Source organism: Sinohyriopsis cumingii, chromosome 15 (genome assembly GCF_028554795.1).
Source record: "Sinohyriopsis cumingii isolate HCF-2022 chromosome 15, ASM2855479v2, whole genome shotgun sequence".
NCBI lineage: Eukaryota > Metazoa > Mollusca > Bivalvia > Unionida > Unionidae > Sinohyriopsis > Sinohyriopsis cumingii.
The window spans coordinates 67,841,080-67,856,953 of NC_142975.1; the positions used below are offsets into that span (position 1 = coordinate 67,841,080).

At 34.6% G+C, this 15,874-nt stretch overlaps 1 protein-coding gene across 1 annotated transcript in view; it reads right to left on the reverse strand.

Moving 5' to 3' along the window:
* LOC149782000 (kinesin-like protein unc-104) overlaps window positions 1–15,874 on the reverse strand; it is a 196,319-nt gene that overhangs the window by 98,664 nt on the left and 81,781 nt on the right. Inside the window, exons 17-21 of the mRNA XM_089933404.1 lie at window positions 13,370–13,510; window positions 11,728–11,775; window positions 6,711–6,862; window positions 4,310–4,412; window positions 2,406–2,491 (exon numbers count right to left, since the gene is read on the reverse strand). Coding sequence (XP_089789530.1) covers window positions 2,406–2,491; window positions 4,310–4,412; window positions 6,711–6,862; window positions 11,728–11,775; window positions 13,370–13,510 — 530 coding nt within the window. The remainder of the gene's footprint in view (window positions 1–2,405; window positions 2,492–4,309; window positions 4,413–6,710; window positions 6,863–11,727; window positions 11,776–13,369; window positions 13,511–15,874) is intronic.

The window sequence follows — 15,874 nt, forward strand, 5'->3', positions numbered from 1 at the left end:
GCACACGATAGGCCATACATGGCGGCCAGTATTAATGGTGGAGGAAGAACCAGGGGAAACCCCCAGAAAGAGCCACCGACCCAGGAGAAGCTACTGGCAAGCTTTCTCACATACCCACACTGGCTGAATCTGAGACTTGAACTGGCGCAGACAGAGGTGAGATGGCAGTGATCTGTAATGGTGAGCGCTTTAGACCACTCGGCCACTCGGGGCCCCCTGCTGTTATTGCACTGTTGGCCAAAAACAAATTGGGCAAATATAAAGTCTCTACATGCTGGATTGTTGCTCAGCAAGCAGATCAATTGTTTGATATAATCTGTATGATAAAATAGTTGATAAGCAACCATGACTCTTTGAATCCATGCTGCAGACCATACAGTAAAAACTCTGAACTGCTAAAGCATGGTTCCTGCAGCCCCTGACTTTTTTAAAAGACTGCCAAAAGCTGTAAGAAGCTTATTTATCACTTGGATGAAAAGGCTGGAGACATTTCAAATTTTATTTGCAAATTTGATCAACATGCCACAACAGCACAATAACTAATGTCTTGCATCATTAAATCCACCCAATTTTTTCTGTGACCAGTGTCATACATTATTTGATCCACCCAAATTTTTCTGTAACTGGTGTCATGCATCATTTGATCTAACCAAATTTTTCCCTCATTTCATTTATTTGTTCATTATATCTGGAGAATATGGAATATGTACAGCAAGAATTCTAAATTTAAAAAGTGATACATTTTATTTTTATTCAGTTTTAATGTTTTGTATTTATTCAGATAAATTCAAGGAGTCTCTGGCAAATCCAAAGTGCTTTACAATAAATTCAAGGACTTCTAAAACATAAATTAAATTTTTTTGCAAATCAAGGTATCTTCAAGGCCATCAGTCAAATTCAAGAATCTGTAAGGTTGTATGACTCGAATGAGCACATACAAAACAAACATTAAGCTGCTTCAAGATTCCAGAGAAACAGTAATACAACACCAACTTGTATGAAAATGTATTTTGTTGTTGTTGTTCTAGGGTTTAATGCCATTTTTCAGCACAAGATAGGCTATACATGGCTGCCAGTATAACTGGTGGAGGAAGAACCCTGGAAAACCCAGGGAAGAACCACTGACCCACGAGAAGCTACTGGCAGGCTTTCCCACGTACCCATGCTAGCTGAGCCTTGGACTCGAACCCATGCAGACAGAGGTGAGATGGCAGTGATCCATAACTGTGAGCGCTTTAGACCACTTGGCCACTCGGGGCCCCAGTATGAAAATGTATATGCATTGTCAACCTTGCTATGTAAACCACATAATTTAGACAATATTTACAAATGATTAGATTTAAAGGATTTAAGTATAATGATCCAATGGTTTTGTACATAGTTATCAAGCTATTACAATGAGCTCAGATATCCTATAGTTTAAGAACCTTACTGGTTTTAGATCTGCATTAAAAGAAGTTTACAGCATGCTGATATTTTAGTGTATTTCCTCTTGGTCTTAAACTATATAACAGAAAGAAGCAAAACAAACCAATAAGATTAGCAAATTCAACAAATAATTTATTTCTCAAGTTACTTAGTGAAGATATAAGAGACAGCTAATCCTAAATGTCCTATCAAAAGTCTGAAAGTATAGAAGGTTCTGAATGAAATCCACATATGGAAGGTCCTAATGTACCAATACTTTTGAATGTCCTGATGTGCCACAATAATATGTCAGTTAGTTCTCAATAGTGTTTTAGTCCAAAAAGTCAATGAATGCTTTGTAATTCTAATGAATAATTTAGATTAATAATTCCTCTCAAATTATATCTTAACACAACTGCAAAGAATTCCACAAGCTGTTCATAAAGGAGGAATGAATAATCGTCAACCAAACCTCTATATACACAAATACCAACTTTATCAAAATTTCCAACAGGAATTTTCACTTACTTTTGAACTCAAATTCAAGTAAACATCTTGTATACTATTTAAAATCATTACAAAATTCTGGTAGGCAAAAACCCCATTCACAACTCTAAACAAAATCATGAAAAAAGTCAGGTATACAAAAACTCGGACCACAACACTCAGTCAAGGACAAAAGTCAAGCACACAATATAAATTAAATAAACTTAACACTTCCCCTTATAAAGAAAAAGAAAGATTTACACAATAAATATACAATAAAGAAGATTTAGATGATGCTCATTTTTAAAATACAAAAGTGGAATATCAAATTTACTGACAGGTCATTAAATGCAACTACTGAGTGAGGAAGCTGGAGTTTTGACTTATCCAAATTAAGGTAAGGCTACAATTTTAAAAAGAAAACAAAATATACTGCAGCAAAGAAACATTTGAACCAGAAGGATAAAGAAGGTGTAGCAGCAGCTGTAGGGCTTCAGATGAAAAATACTTACCCGTAAAGATGTAAACTGATGGTATTTCCACTTTCTAAAGGCCCAGGATGCCAACTGGTAATCCCGCTCTGTCCAAGCACACTCAGCTGAAACAAACAAATACATAAAGGTTTCAACTTTAATTATCCTGCTGTTGATCATATGTGTCTCGACGATAAGGTCATGGGATAAGGCAGCCTACTTTTAGGACAATACATACTTTCACTCCTCTTTCTAATAACAAACATGCAAGTGGAAGGGTATGTTTTCCAATTTTTAGTTTAACTGTATTATGATCCTTGTAAACATGTCTGTCAATCAGATAATCAATATGTACATTTGTCTCTCTGTATGTACATATTTAAATATCCAGATCTTCCTATGACATGAGATTATCTGCCATTGAATTGCATTTAAATAATATTTTTAATGTTGCCATGACTGGCTGTGTGTGTGTGTGTATGTGTGTATGTGTGTGTGTGGGTGTGGGTGTGGGTATGTGTGGGTGGGTGTGTGGGTGTGGGTGTGTGTGTGTATGACACATGCAAACTGACTTTATGAACAAACTTGAACCCAAACTTAACTGTATATGACAACAAATGTTTTCCACTTAAATATCATGATCTACATAAATATTTAATGATACCATGCAAGTCCCAACACTACATTTTTCAAGAATATGAACAGGTGCACAATGAAGTCATCTCTATTTGATATTTGCAAGATTTTATTATGTGGCAATGTCTTTTACATGCTGTGGAAATATAATCATTTGTAAAATATTATGCGACATCTGTCCTCATTTATATGATGTGGAAATATAACCATTTGTAAAATATTATGTGACATCTGTCCTCATTTGAAAGGTATCCTCTATATACAGGACAACTATATAAATATTTTTTCCTGGTGTTCCTAAATGTGTTCTTAATGGACAGGAAACATATATAAGTAATTTTCCAGGAATTCCCGAATGTATTTTTATGGACTGTTGTCCTTTATATACAGGTTAATGTATAAGTAGTTTCCCAGAAAATCCTGAATGTATCCTTATAGAGAGGTGTAATTTATATATAGGACACCTATACAAAGTATTTTCCTAGAGATTCCTGAACGTACCCTTTATGGACAAGTGTCTTTTATATACAGGTGCCCTTTAAGACTGGCCTAACTGTAGCCAACTGAAGATACATTTGACATAATCAACATTACTAATACAGGCATATCCACAAATTTACTATCAACAAAAATGAGATTTAAGCAGGTGATAACAATAAAAATACCAATTCAAAGTACTGTATACTCAGGACTGTTCCAGTAAAGCATGCCTGGGATGCAGGGAAGGCACCTTTAATGTGGGGTACTCACCCATAGATGCAATTTAGAATTTTCTTGTCATTTTAATGTGAGTTTTTGAAATCAAAGTACCCTGACATACAGTTTAAACTGGGTACCATATATGTTTACATGGAACATAACTCTGGTCGCACTTCAAAAAACATAGATCCTGATCTGCTTGTATGTAATGTGATGGCAGATCTGAGTCTATGTTTAATCCACTAATTAATATTAACAAACTGCACATGCAGAACTCTACTGACATATAATGTGAAGGCAGATCTGAGTCTATGCAATTTGCAACCGGACTCAACTTATAAGTGAGTATATACAGTAAACCAACTGTAAATATTATGAGAAGTTTAGCTTTCAAATAAAAATCATATTCCATCAAAAACGCATTATGCCCGGTGGTTAATCATAAGCCTCAACAGAATACACATAAAACTTCAGTCAGCTCTCAAAGTCCTACAGATATATAGTTTGTCTGTGTGTACATTTGTCTGTGCATGCATTTGGCTGTGCATGCATTTGTCTGTGTGAGCATTTGTCTGTGTGCATCTGTATCTGTATTTGAGCATACATACCAGTGTCTTCCTCTGAGATCAGATCTTCTGTCATAATAGAAGAGGACATCATGGAATGTCTCTCAACCTGCTCCTGAAGACTCTGAATTCGTATCTCATAGTCCTAAGAAAAGGTCACAGTATTTCCAATATGATCCAGAAAAATTGAGTTCATAAATTTGAAATTTCATCAAGATAGCTTAATACTTACGCTCTGACAAGGTACATTTTAGTTCTTTCTCACAATTTTGAAAGGCATGGATGCACAAATCAATTTTCAATGACGATGACACCAACAAAAATATCTGATACAAACATATTTATATGGTTTTAAATATGGTCACGCACTGGAAAAACAAACCTGAGTTTGCAATTTCTTCATTTATGTGTCCTTATCCTTGTTAATGAAATTTTTTTGACATATTCTATTTAAGCAAAGTTCTTTACTGATCACCAACCATGCATGATGGCCATGATTTCCATTTTTTGCAAAAAGAATAAAAAATGTTGGAATGGATTCAATTAACTGTACAACATAAAATTACAAAAACTGTAGCATTATCGTTTGCACAATGCCAAGTTTCACTAACACTACCTTTTTCAATAAATTATGTATAATCGTTTGTCATCTATCTTTCATGTCAGCAATGATCAAACAAATTAAACAAAGTTGTCCTCCTGAACGTTGCTCCTCTATTATGCCCCTAATTACTGGGCTCAGAATTAATGCTAAACTACTAAGCCGCAGTCAGTGACTTTGTTGATGTATCACTAAAACCCCAGCCAACACAAATCAGCTGGAACACTGAAAATTACTCGGTCACAACTGTAACAGTTAACGTGGTCTTGCATTCATGTATCAAAGTATTTACCTTTCATGGTAAATTGACCTGTTTTTTGCATTAACTAATAGCCTACTAACATCCTGCACTTGAGAAGGTACAATAAATCATTGCTGTGCAGATGGACAGATGTTCAACCAGTTATCACTTGAAGTTATTTAGTGTGATTATTGCCAAAACAGTCTTGGAAGATGTGAAACTAGCCTGGTGTATTAGCCCCAAGCATTGATTTCATTACTAATGATAACCAAAGGTATAGTGTACCAAACTAGCCTGGTGTACCAGCCCCAAGCATTGATTTCATTACTAATGATAACAAAAGGTATAGTGTACCAAACTAGTAATGACCAATCAGAAAAGGTCATCCACTCAACATATAATCCAGAATTATACCCAAAAATTTGTTTTAATATTAAGACTGTTGTTGATAAATATTCAATGTACAAATGTAAACATGTTGAAGTATTTGGAAGGTGCTAGGCCACCCATAAAATGCCATAAATTAGTTGATGACAAGAGAATGAAACTGCAGATATGATCCAAAGAGACACAGAAAGTACCAGAAATCCTAGGCAAATAAAAAAGAATGGCTGAAGAAATAGACATGAATGTCTGTGATGTTGTGCAAGTATTTGGAAAATTACAAACGAACATGGGGCATCAGAAACAAAAAATGAACATATACTTCAAACTTTTCATGAGCCTTGTTATTGAAATACAATTGTTACTGTTACGAGTTGATGTGAATGAATAATAAACGTTAAATTAGAAACTGAACTGGCTTCTGTTCGATTTGAGCAGAATCCGTGAAATTTATGCAGGATCAGCAAAAAGTGTACTGTGGTGATCTTGTTGGTTAGTAAATGTAATAAAAAATCTTTCTAATCTTGAGCCCTGCTAATAAACATATTTAACTTTCATTGCTAAATTAATTAATTAATGAAAAGGCATCAACTTTTCCCTAAATAACACAAAACTGGTTCTGAATAGCCGCATGAGACTAACAAAATATCATTATATTTCAGACTTCCTGATGCTGTAAAACAACATATTTGGCAATGCTTTCAAACTTTAGTTTACTAAATTCATCCCAGATGTACAAGTCTTCAAGTTTACATTAAATACTCTCTGAAATACAGAAATTCTAGCAACCTGGAAAATAAAACCTCCATTTTTGTACGGCATGCATTTTTAAGCTAGAAAGTAACCTTGTAACTCTCTGATAGACAACTACTTGAATATGTTGAAATGGGGGAATGAACACAGGTTCAGAGAGGTGTCACTCTGACCTCAGTGATGCAAAAAGTATGCCAAGTAGTTTTCGAAACTTTCTGGCCACAATGGTGCAAAAGTACGCCAAGGTGCTGGGGGAATACACATAATAACAAAAGGGTGCCATTTCAGACCACAATGCTGTAAAAGTATGCCTCGGAGTTGTGGGAATTAACACAGGACAAGTAAGATGCCTTTCTGACCTCAATGCCGTAGAAGTATGCCACGGAGTTGGCTGAAGGCAACACGAATCAAGAGTTGTGACAACAGATTCTGGAATGATTCTGACAGCTACCATCAATGCATACCTTTCTCTGCTGTTCAAACAACAAGTCTGCCTCCTCTTTCTCCCTCCTATACTGTTCCTCCAGCTGTACAAGTCTTGACTCCATCTCTTTACGCAAGTCTACACCCTGTTTCTCCAGCAGTTCCAACTGTGCATAAGTCCAGTCTATAGGTTCTGCAGGAGAGAACAGGTGAGGATTAACTGTATTCAGAGTCAGGTAATGTTTAAGAAGTCCATAAATTCATGTGTACAGTCAGGTAATGTTTAAAAAGTCCACAAATTCATGCATACAGTCAGGTAATGTTTAAAAAGTCAATACATTCAAGCATACAGTCAGGTAATGTTTAAGAAGTCTATAAATTCATGTGAACAATAAGGTAAAATAGAAAAAGTCAGTAAATTCATGCATACAGTCAGGTAATGTTTAAGAAGTCTATACATTTATGTGTACAGTCAGGTAATGTTTAAGAAGTCTTTAAATTCATATGTACAGACAGGTAATGTTTAAGAAGTCTATAAATTCATGTGTACAGACAGGTAATGTTTAAGAAGTCTATAAATTCATATGTACAGACAGGTAATGTTTAAGAAGTCTATAAATTCATATGTACAGACAGGTAATGTTTAAGAAGTCTATAAATTCATGTGTACAGACAGGTAATGTTTAAGAAGTCTATAAATTCATATGTACAGACAGGTAATGTTTAAGAAGTCTATAAATTCATGTGTACAGACAGGTAATGTTTAAGAAGTCTATAAATTCATATGTACAGACAGGTAATGTTTAAGAAGTCTATAAATTCATATGTACAGACAGGTAATGTTTAAGAAGTCTATAAATTCATATGTACAGACAGGTAATGTTTAAGAAGTCTATAAATTCGTATGTACAGACAGGTAATGTTTAAGAAGTTGATAAATGAATGTACAGTGAATATTATCTTTTAGTTTGTTGTAGTAATAGAAAATATATATATATATAATGCATTATTCCAAATAGGCACTAGTATACTGCTTTGTTTAATATTACTGTCAACATAGAAAACATACATTGTCTTAATAGTTCTACTAAGCTTAAAATAGAATTATTGACAAATATTGTAGTACCACTGTTTCATTTATGCAAGCCTAATGACCAACATAAACTATTATAACAAATCACTAATTAGCTTTTTCTACATTTACTAAATTTTCTCCATACATATTACATCAAAAAGGACATAAATAATTTAAATTAGATGGGCAACGATGTTTAAATGTACATAGAAACATGTTCACATGTGCACACAAAAGCTGCAGTGTCTCATCATTTCACCACCATCATATACATTTCACTTTATAATATAAAACCAACTAGTATGGCTATCAACCTACTGAAGGCATCTGCCATAAAGAAATATGCTTAGAGAATACAGAAATTTAAACATTGTTGCCTCAGAAACTGTAAATACTGATTTCTGAGTGATATGTAATGAGAATTGTATTGAGCACTGAATCAACTTAGGAATTTAATTGTCTGTATATATAATAAAAAGCAAAAGTGAAAGAACACCTCCCTGTTGAACAACACTTTAAATGTGAAAAGAAGAGATATCACAAGATGACATATCTTCCTGGTCACCAACTTAAATAAAGACTCCTACTGTGACTACAATATAGTCCCGTTCTGACAATGTTTAAAATGTGTATGCTAGTATCTTATGGTCTAACACTGACATTTATACTGCATATGCCAGTACCCTATGGTCTAACACTGACATTTATACTGCATATGCCAGTACCCTATGGTCTAACACTGACATTTATACTGCATATGTCATATTACATTTATAATGAACCCTGGCCAAGTCATACCAAAGAGTTATAAAAATGGTACTAACAGCTGCCTCGCTTGGCACTCAGCATATAGAGATTAGTGTTAGGACTGGTTGACCTGATGTCAGGATAATGTGACTGGGTGGGACATCATGCTAAATGTCTGTGGCATGATGCCCCAGTGCTAGACATCACTATACACCATCACACTGCAGATTTCGCAGCAATATGCTAAAATATTTTTTAAAGCTACATTAAAAATCCAATTCACACATAAACACACATTTATATTGCATATACCAGTACTCTATGGTCTAACACTGACATTTATACTGCATAAGCCAGTACTCTATTGTCTAACACTGACATTTATATTGCATATACACATACTCTATGATCTAACACTGACATTTATACTGCATATGCCAGTACCCTATTGTCTAACACTGACATTTATAATGCATATGCTAGAACCCTTTGGTCTATAACTGACACTTATATTACATATGCCAGTACCTTACGGTCTAACACTGACATTTATATTGCATATGCCAGTACCTCTAGGTCTAACACTGACATTTATATTACTTTTGCCAGTACCTTACGGTCTAGCACTGACATTTATATTGCACATGTCATTACCTTATGGCCTAACACTGACATTTATACTGCATATGCCAGTACTCTATGGTCTAACACTGACATGTTGCATATGCCAGTATTGTATGGTCTAACACTGACATTTATACTGCATATGCTAGTACCTTATGGTGTAGCACTATCAATATTTATATTGCGTATGCTAGTATCCTATGGTCTAGACTCAAACTTGTTGTCCTGCTTATCCTAGTATCCTATCATTTATCACTGACAATTTGTCCACTACTTTTGCTACACTTTCTTCAATGGTAACACAAGTATTAATGAACATAGAAAACTCTAAAATATTAAAAGGAATCTTTATGCAACTTGCTTAATATGTGTTGTTGTTGTTGTTGTGGGGTTTAGCGCCATTTTTCAGCACAAGATAGGCTATACATGGCGGCCAGAATAAATGGTGGGTGAAGAACCCAGAAAAACCCTCGAAAGAACCACCGACCCACGAGAAGCTACCGGCAAGCTTTCTCACATGCCCACATTGGCCGAGCCCAAGACTTAAACCCATGCAGACAGAGTTGAGATTGCAGTGATCTGTAACAGTGAGCATTTTAGACCACTCGGCCACTCAGGGCTCCTGCTTGACATGTGTAGCAAGCTTGATTAAAATACCTTGAACAGTTTTAAAATTATGCTCAGGAAATTAATGTTTACAGACAGACTGACAGACAGATGAACTGAGGGGGTGGATGATAAAATCTCAGAAACAGCATTATCGTAATGCATACGGTACAACTCTGTGTGTGTCTGTGTGTGACACTGAAACCCATCAAAACCAAAAACTCTTGCAAAAATGTCTTTTTCTATGCATTTATGTGATAAGAGAGAGAGAGAGAGAGAGAGAGAGAGAGACGTGGATTTTTAACATAGCTTTAACAATGTTTCAAGAGAGAGAGAGAGATTGTATATAACAACACCAAAACAGAAATGTTCAGTTGATCATGTAAACAAATGAATAACACCAATAACAATCCAATACTCAGTGAATAAAAATATTCTTTTTTTATGGCTTACCTACAAGCAAATTTTTATGAATAATTTCACTTTAAAACCGAATCTTTTTTTTAATGGTTAAATGACTTCACATTAGCTTACTGTAAGCCCTAATCTGTGTCAATGCATGTAAAGTAATGTTTTAACTCTGCATGCCCTTGGAACATTTTCAGGATGTTTGTGTCATTGATAAGCTTCCTACAGTACTTGATAGCCATAATTAATCTGTTTCAGCATATGTCAGGAATTTAGAAAATGAAACATATCCACTGGAGGTTTTTCAGTGTAAAATTTTAATTTGCAATTAAAGGTATTGAAAAAAGGAAAATTTTGGCACTCAAACAATTTTCAGTCTTTAGGTGTTTCTGGTATAATGGGGTTTAGCTTAGAAAAGTTTCAATGCATGCAAGCATATATATATATATATATATATATATATATATATATATATATATATATACATACACATACATACATACATACATACATATATATATATATATATAAATTTACTTTTAAAAGTTTCATTTGATTATCTCTGTTACAAACCCTACTGCCATCAAGAAAACAAACAATAATGTTACTAACATGCATTAGGTGTTTATTAATACTTTCCTAAATGCACAGAAGTGCATGTATGTTGAGTGAGGTTTCTTAAACCCATATTTACTGTCTGAAATTGCAACTTTGCAAGATATTAAGATAATACTGGCATAAATATACATTATTATTCATGTGTTACTTATTACAATTGTTATTATTGATGAGGTTAACATATGATCTACATAGCCAACTAACATGTGATAATCATGGAGGCACAAAGCCTGTCAACAGTTCCTTGATCGTCTTACCTCAAAAATCAAGATGTCATTCGTTGAAAATTAACTTGTATAAATTATGTTTCCAGTGATTAGTACTCTTTTTTCAGCCATGCTTTATAAGTCAATTTCATTGGGGGGGCCCCGAGTGGCTGAGTGGTCTAAAGCGCTGTCCGTTACGGACCACTGCCATCTCACCTCTGTCTGCATGGGTTCGAGTCTCGGATTCAGCCAATGTGGGTATGTGAGAAAGCTTGCCAGTAGCTTCTCGTGGGTCGGTGGTTCTTTCCGGGGTTTTCCCGGGTTCTTCCTCCACCATTGATACTGGCCGCCATATATGGCCTATCGTGTGCTGAAAAATGGCGTTAAACCCTACAACAACAACAACAACAATTTCATTGGATGTAATTAGTATATAAATTATGTTTCCAGTGATCAGTACTCTTTTTCAGCCATGCTTTATAAGTCAATTTCATTGGATGTAGCTAGTATATAAATTAAATTTCCAGTGATCAGTACTCTTTTTTAGCCACGCTTTATAAGTCAATTTCATTGGATGTAACTAGTATATAAATTATGTTTCCAGTGATCAGTCTCACTGAACCTAGCTATTTACTCATCTTCACCAAGTTTAGATAATCTACAAGGAAAAAGAAAATACTATCTCATTACTGGATATACGATACTTGAAAAATTACCTATGTAATCCAAACCTGATTCAACAATCATGTAGTATTTGATAACTTTGTGACATACCTGTTATCAATTCTGCTGAGTCTAGTAGAATAGCTCTACTCTGTCTTGCTGAAAAGGAGAGGAAAATATACAAAAATATGGTTTATTAATTCCTTTTGATAAATTAAAGTTATGATAATATCTACCAGTAAAATTATTTAATTGCTAGTTAATGATAGAAGGACCACTGACTAGTTATTTTAACCCTTTATATAAGCATCCAGTTAAGGACAGAAGGATCATTGATAGGTTATCATAACACCTTGCAAAAGTATCCAAGGTTAAGGATAGAAGGATCATTGATAGATTATCATAACACCTTGCAAAAGTATCCAAGGTTAAGGACAGAAGGGTCATTGATAGATTATCATAACACCTTACAAAAGTATCCAAGGTTAAGGATAGAAGGGTCATTGATAGGTTATCATAACACCTTACAAAAGTATCCAAGGTTAAGGACAGAAGGGTCATTGATAGATTATCATAACACCTTACAAAACTATCCAGTTAAGGATAGACGGATCATTGATAAGTTATCATAACACCTTACATAAGTGTCCATGGTTAATGATTTAATCACAAGTTAAAGATAGAAGGCTCAAATACTGGTTATTATAAAACCTTATTAAAGCATTCATGGATCATCAAATCACCATTTTGATACATTTATATAAAGTTCCATAAAAGTAAGGGTAATATTTATTTTAAGTGTTGTATTTAGACCTCAAGTTATAAATGACCTTAACAGTGTTGTATTTAGACCTCAAGTTATAAATGACCTTAACAGTGTTATATTTAGACCTCAAGTTCTAAATGACCTTTAACAGTGTTGTATTTAGACCTCAAGATCTAAATGACCTTTAACAGTATTGTATTTAGACAATCATCTAGTTCTAAATGACATTTAACAGTGTTGTATTTAGACCTCTAGCTCTAAATGACCTTTAACAGTGTTGTATTTAGACCTCAAGTTCTAAATGACCTTTAACAGTTTTGTATTTAGACATCTAGTTCTAAATGACATTTAACAGTGTTGTATTTAGACCTCTAGCTCTAAATGACTTTTAACAGTTGTATTTAGACCTCCATTTCTAAATGATTTTAACAGTGTTGTATTTAGACCTCCAGTTCTAAATGACCTTTAACAGTGTTGTATTAAGGCCTCTAGTTCTTTATAACCATTAATGCCAAGGTTTATTTGAATAAGAGTGAGAAATAAAGACCTTGACTAGTTTTTCTCTGCTTAAAACCCTTCTCACTATGACTTAATACATTATGATGACGAAGTAAATCAATATGATAGTAATCAAAGAATAGAACTTGATGAAAGGACATATGACGAACCAAAGACACAAGATCACCATACATAATACATGGTTATGTTTCGGCAACCTGCTATTGGATGTTTGCTTAAACACTAAAAGTATATTATCAGATGTTGCCCAAATGCTTGGAATTCTCCAAAACAAGTCATCTGCATGTTTTGTTATGTTCTGCTTGTTTTACCATCTTTGTTCTGATTGACAACAGATTCAGAGATGATGTGTGATTTCAGCCTATCAAAAACGTTTGTGGACAATGCTCTTTCTCTTTGGGTGACAAAATATAGAGACTATTGTTTGCATTCAAGATCAGTTATGCACAAAGATGCTTTATGACTAACCTTGCACAGGATGGTTAAACCTGAAGACATGGTTTTTTCCCAGGATAAGTCTGGCTCCAATCTTAATCTCTGTTGGTTCTGTGATCTGTTTCCCATTCATATAACAAAGGGCTCCCTGACATGGGTGCAATACAACTTTACCTAGAAGAAACATGAAAAGGATCTTGATTTACGTTTTTGCATGTCATTCAATAATTAAAGATAAAGTGCTATAACTTTCGTCTGCATATAATGACCACATGTATATAAATTGCAAACCAAACATTATGAGTTGTATAGAAGAGGATGAATTCCAAACATTGTGATTTGTAATGTAGGGGATGTATTCCAAACATTGTGATTTGTAATGTAGGGGATGTATTCCAAACATTGTGAATTGTAATGTAGGGGATGTATTCCGAACATTGTGAATTGTAATGTAGGGGATGTATTCCAAACATTGTGATTTGTGATATAGGGATGTATTCCAAACACTGTGAATTGTAATGTAGGGGATGTATTCCAAACATTGTGATTTGTGATATAGTGGATGTATTCTAAACATTGTGAATTGTAATGTAGGGGATGTATTCCAAACATTGTGATTTGTAATGTAGGGGATGTATTCTAAACATTGTGATTTGCAATGTAGGGGATGTATTCTAAACATTGTGATTTGTAATGTAGGGGATGTATTCTAAACATTGTGAATTGTAATGAAAGGGATGTATTCTAAACATTGTGAATTGTAATGAAGGGGATGTATTCCAAACATTGTGATTTGTGATATAGGGGATGTATTCTAAACATTGTGATTTGCAATGTAGGGGATGTATTCTAAACATTATAATTTGTAATGTAGGGGATGTATTCTAAACATTGTGAACTGTAATGTAGGGGATGTGTTCTAAACATTGTGAATTGTAATGTAGGGGATGTATTCCAAACATTGTGATTTGTGATATAGGGGATGTATTCTAAACATTGTGATTTGCAATGTAGGGGATGTATTCTAAACATTATAATTTGTAATGTAGGGGATATATTCTAAACATTGTGAACTGTAATGTAGGGGATGTATTCTAAACATTGTGAATTGTAATGTAGGGGATGTATTCTAAACACTGTGATTTGCAATGTAGGGGATGTATTCTAAACATTATAATTTGTAATGTAGGGGATATATTCTAAACATTGTGAACTGTAATGTAGGGGATGTATTCTAAACATTGTGAATTGTAATGTAGGGGATGTATTCTAAACATTGTGATTTGCAATGTAGGGGATGTATTCTAAACATTGTGAACTGTAATGTAGGGGATGTATTCTAAACATTGTGAATTGTAATGTAGGGGATGTATTCTAAACATTGTGATTTGCAATGTAGGGGATGTATTCTAAACATTATAATTTGTAATGTAGGGGATGTATTCCAAACATTGTGAATTGTAATGTAGGGGATGTATTCCAAACATTGTGAATTGCAATGTAGGGGATGTATTCTAAACATTGTGAATTGCAATGTAGGGGATGTATTCTAAACATTGTGAATTGTAATGTAGGGATGTATTCTAAACATTGTGAATTGTAATGTAGGGGATGTATTCTAAACATTGTGATTTGCAATGTAGGGGATGTATTCTAAACATTGTGAATTGCAATGTAGGGGATGTATTCCAAACATTGTGAATTGTAATGTAGGGGATGTATTCCAAACATTGTGAATTGCAATGTAGGGGATGTATTCTAAACATTGTGAATTGCAATGTAGGGGATGTATTCTAAACATTGTGTTCTGTAATGTAGGGGATGCATTGTAATGTACGGGATGTACTGTGTGTGTGTGTGTGTGTGATTAGAATTTTTAACGTAGCTTTAACAATTTTTCAGTCATGTCTGCAGTGTGGCAGTTTATATTGATGTCTAGCACTGGGGCATCATGCCACAGACATGTAGCAAGATGTCCCACCCAGTCACATTATCCTGACACCAGGCCAACCAGTCCTAACACTAACCTCTTAATATTGAGTGCCTAACGAGGCAGCTGGTAGTACCATTTTTATACGTCTTTGGTATGACTCGGCCAGGGTTCAAAACCACGACCTCCCGCATCCGAGGTGGACGCTCTAAACAGGATGTATTGTAATGTATGGGATGTCAGGGAATTGTATAAATCCCTTTATTTATTAGATACATGTACATGGGTTTCGTTTCTTTGTGTACAATGATACTCGAGGGTGATTTATGTATATTGTACAATATTTTGAAACGGCAAGTTCGGTTCATCCTATGCCGTATGTGTGAAGTGCTTTCAATGGGAAAAAATGAATACTTCCAGCACACAGATGATGTATGGCTGCATTGTCTGTGCATAAATGCCTCACCGTAAGACTAAATCTTGACATTACGGAACGTCTAATCAGTGAGCAGTCTACTTAAGGACTTGCACATCTTCAACTGTAGAATTGATCGGAGTCGACGTGGTACCAGCTGTAGATCTAACCATAGAAGTTGACCATAGCAGCT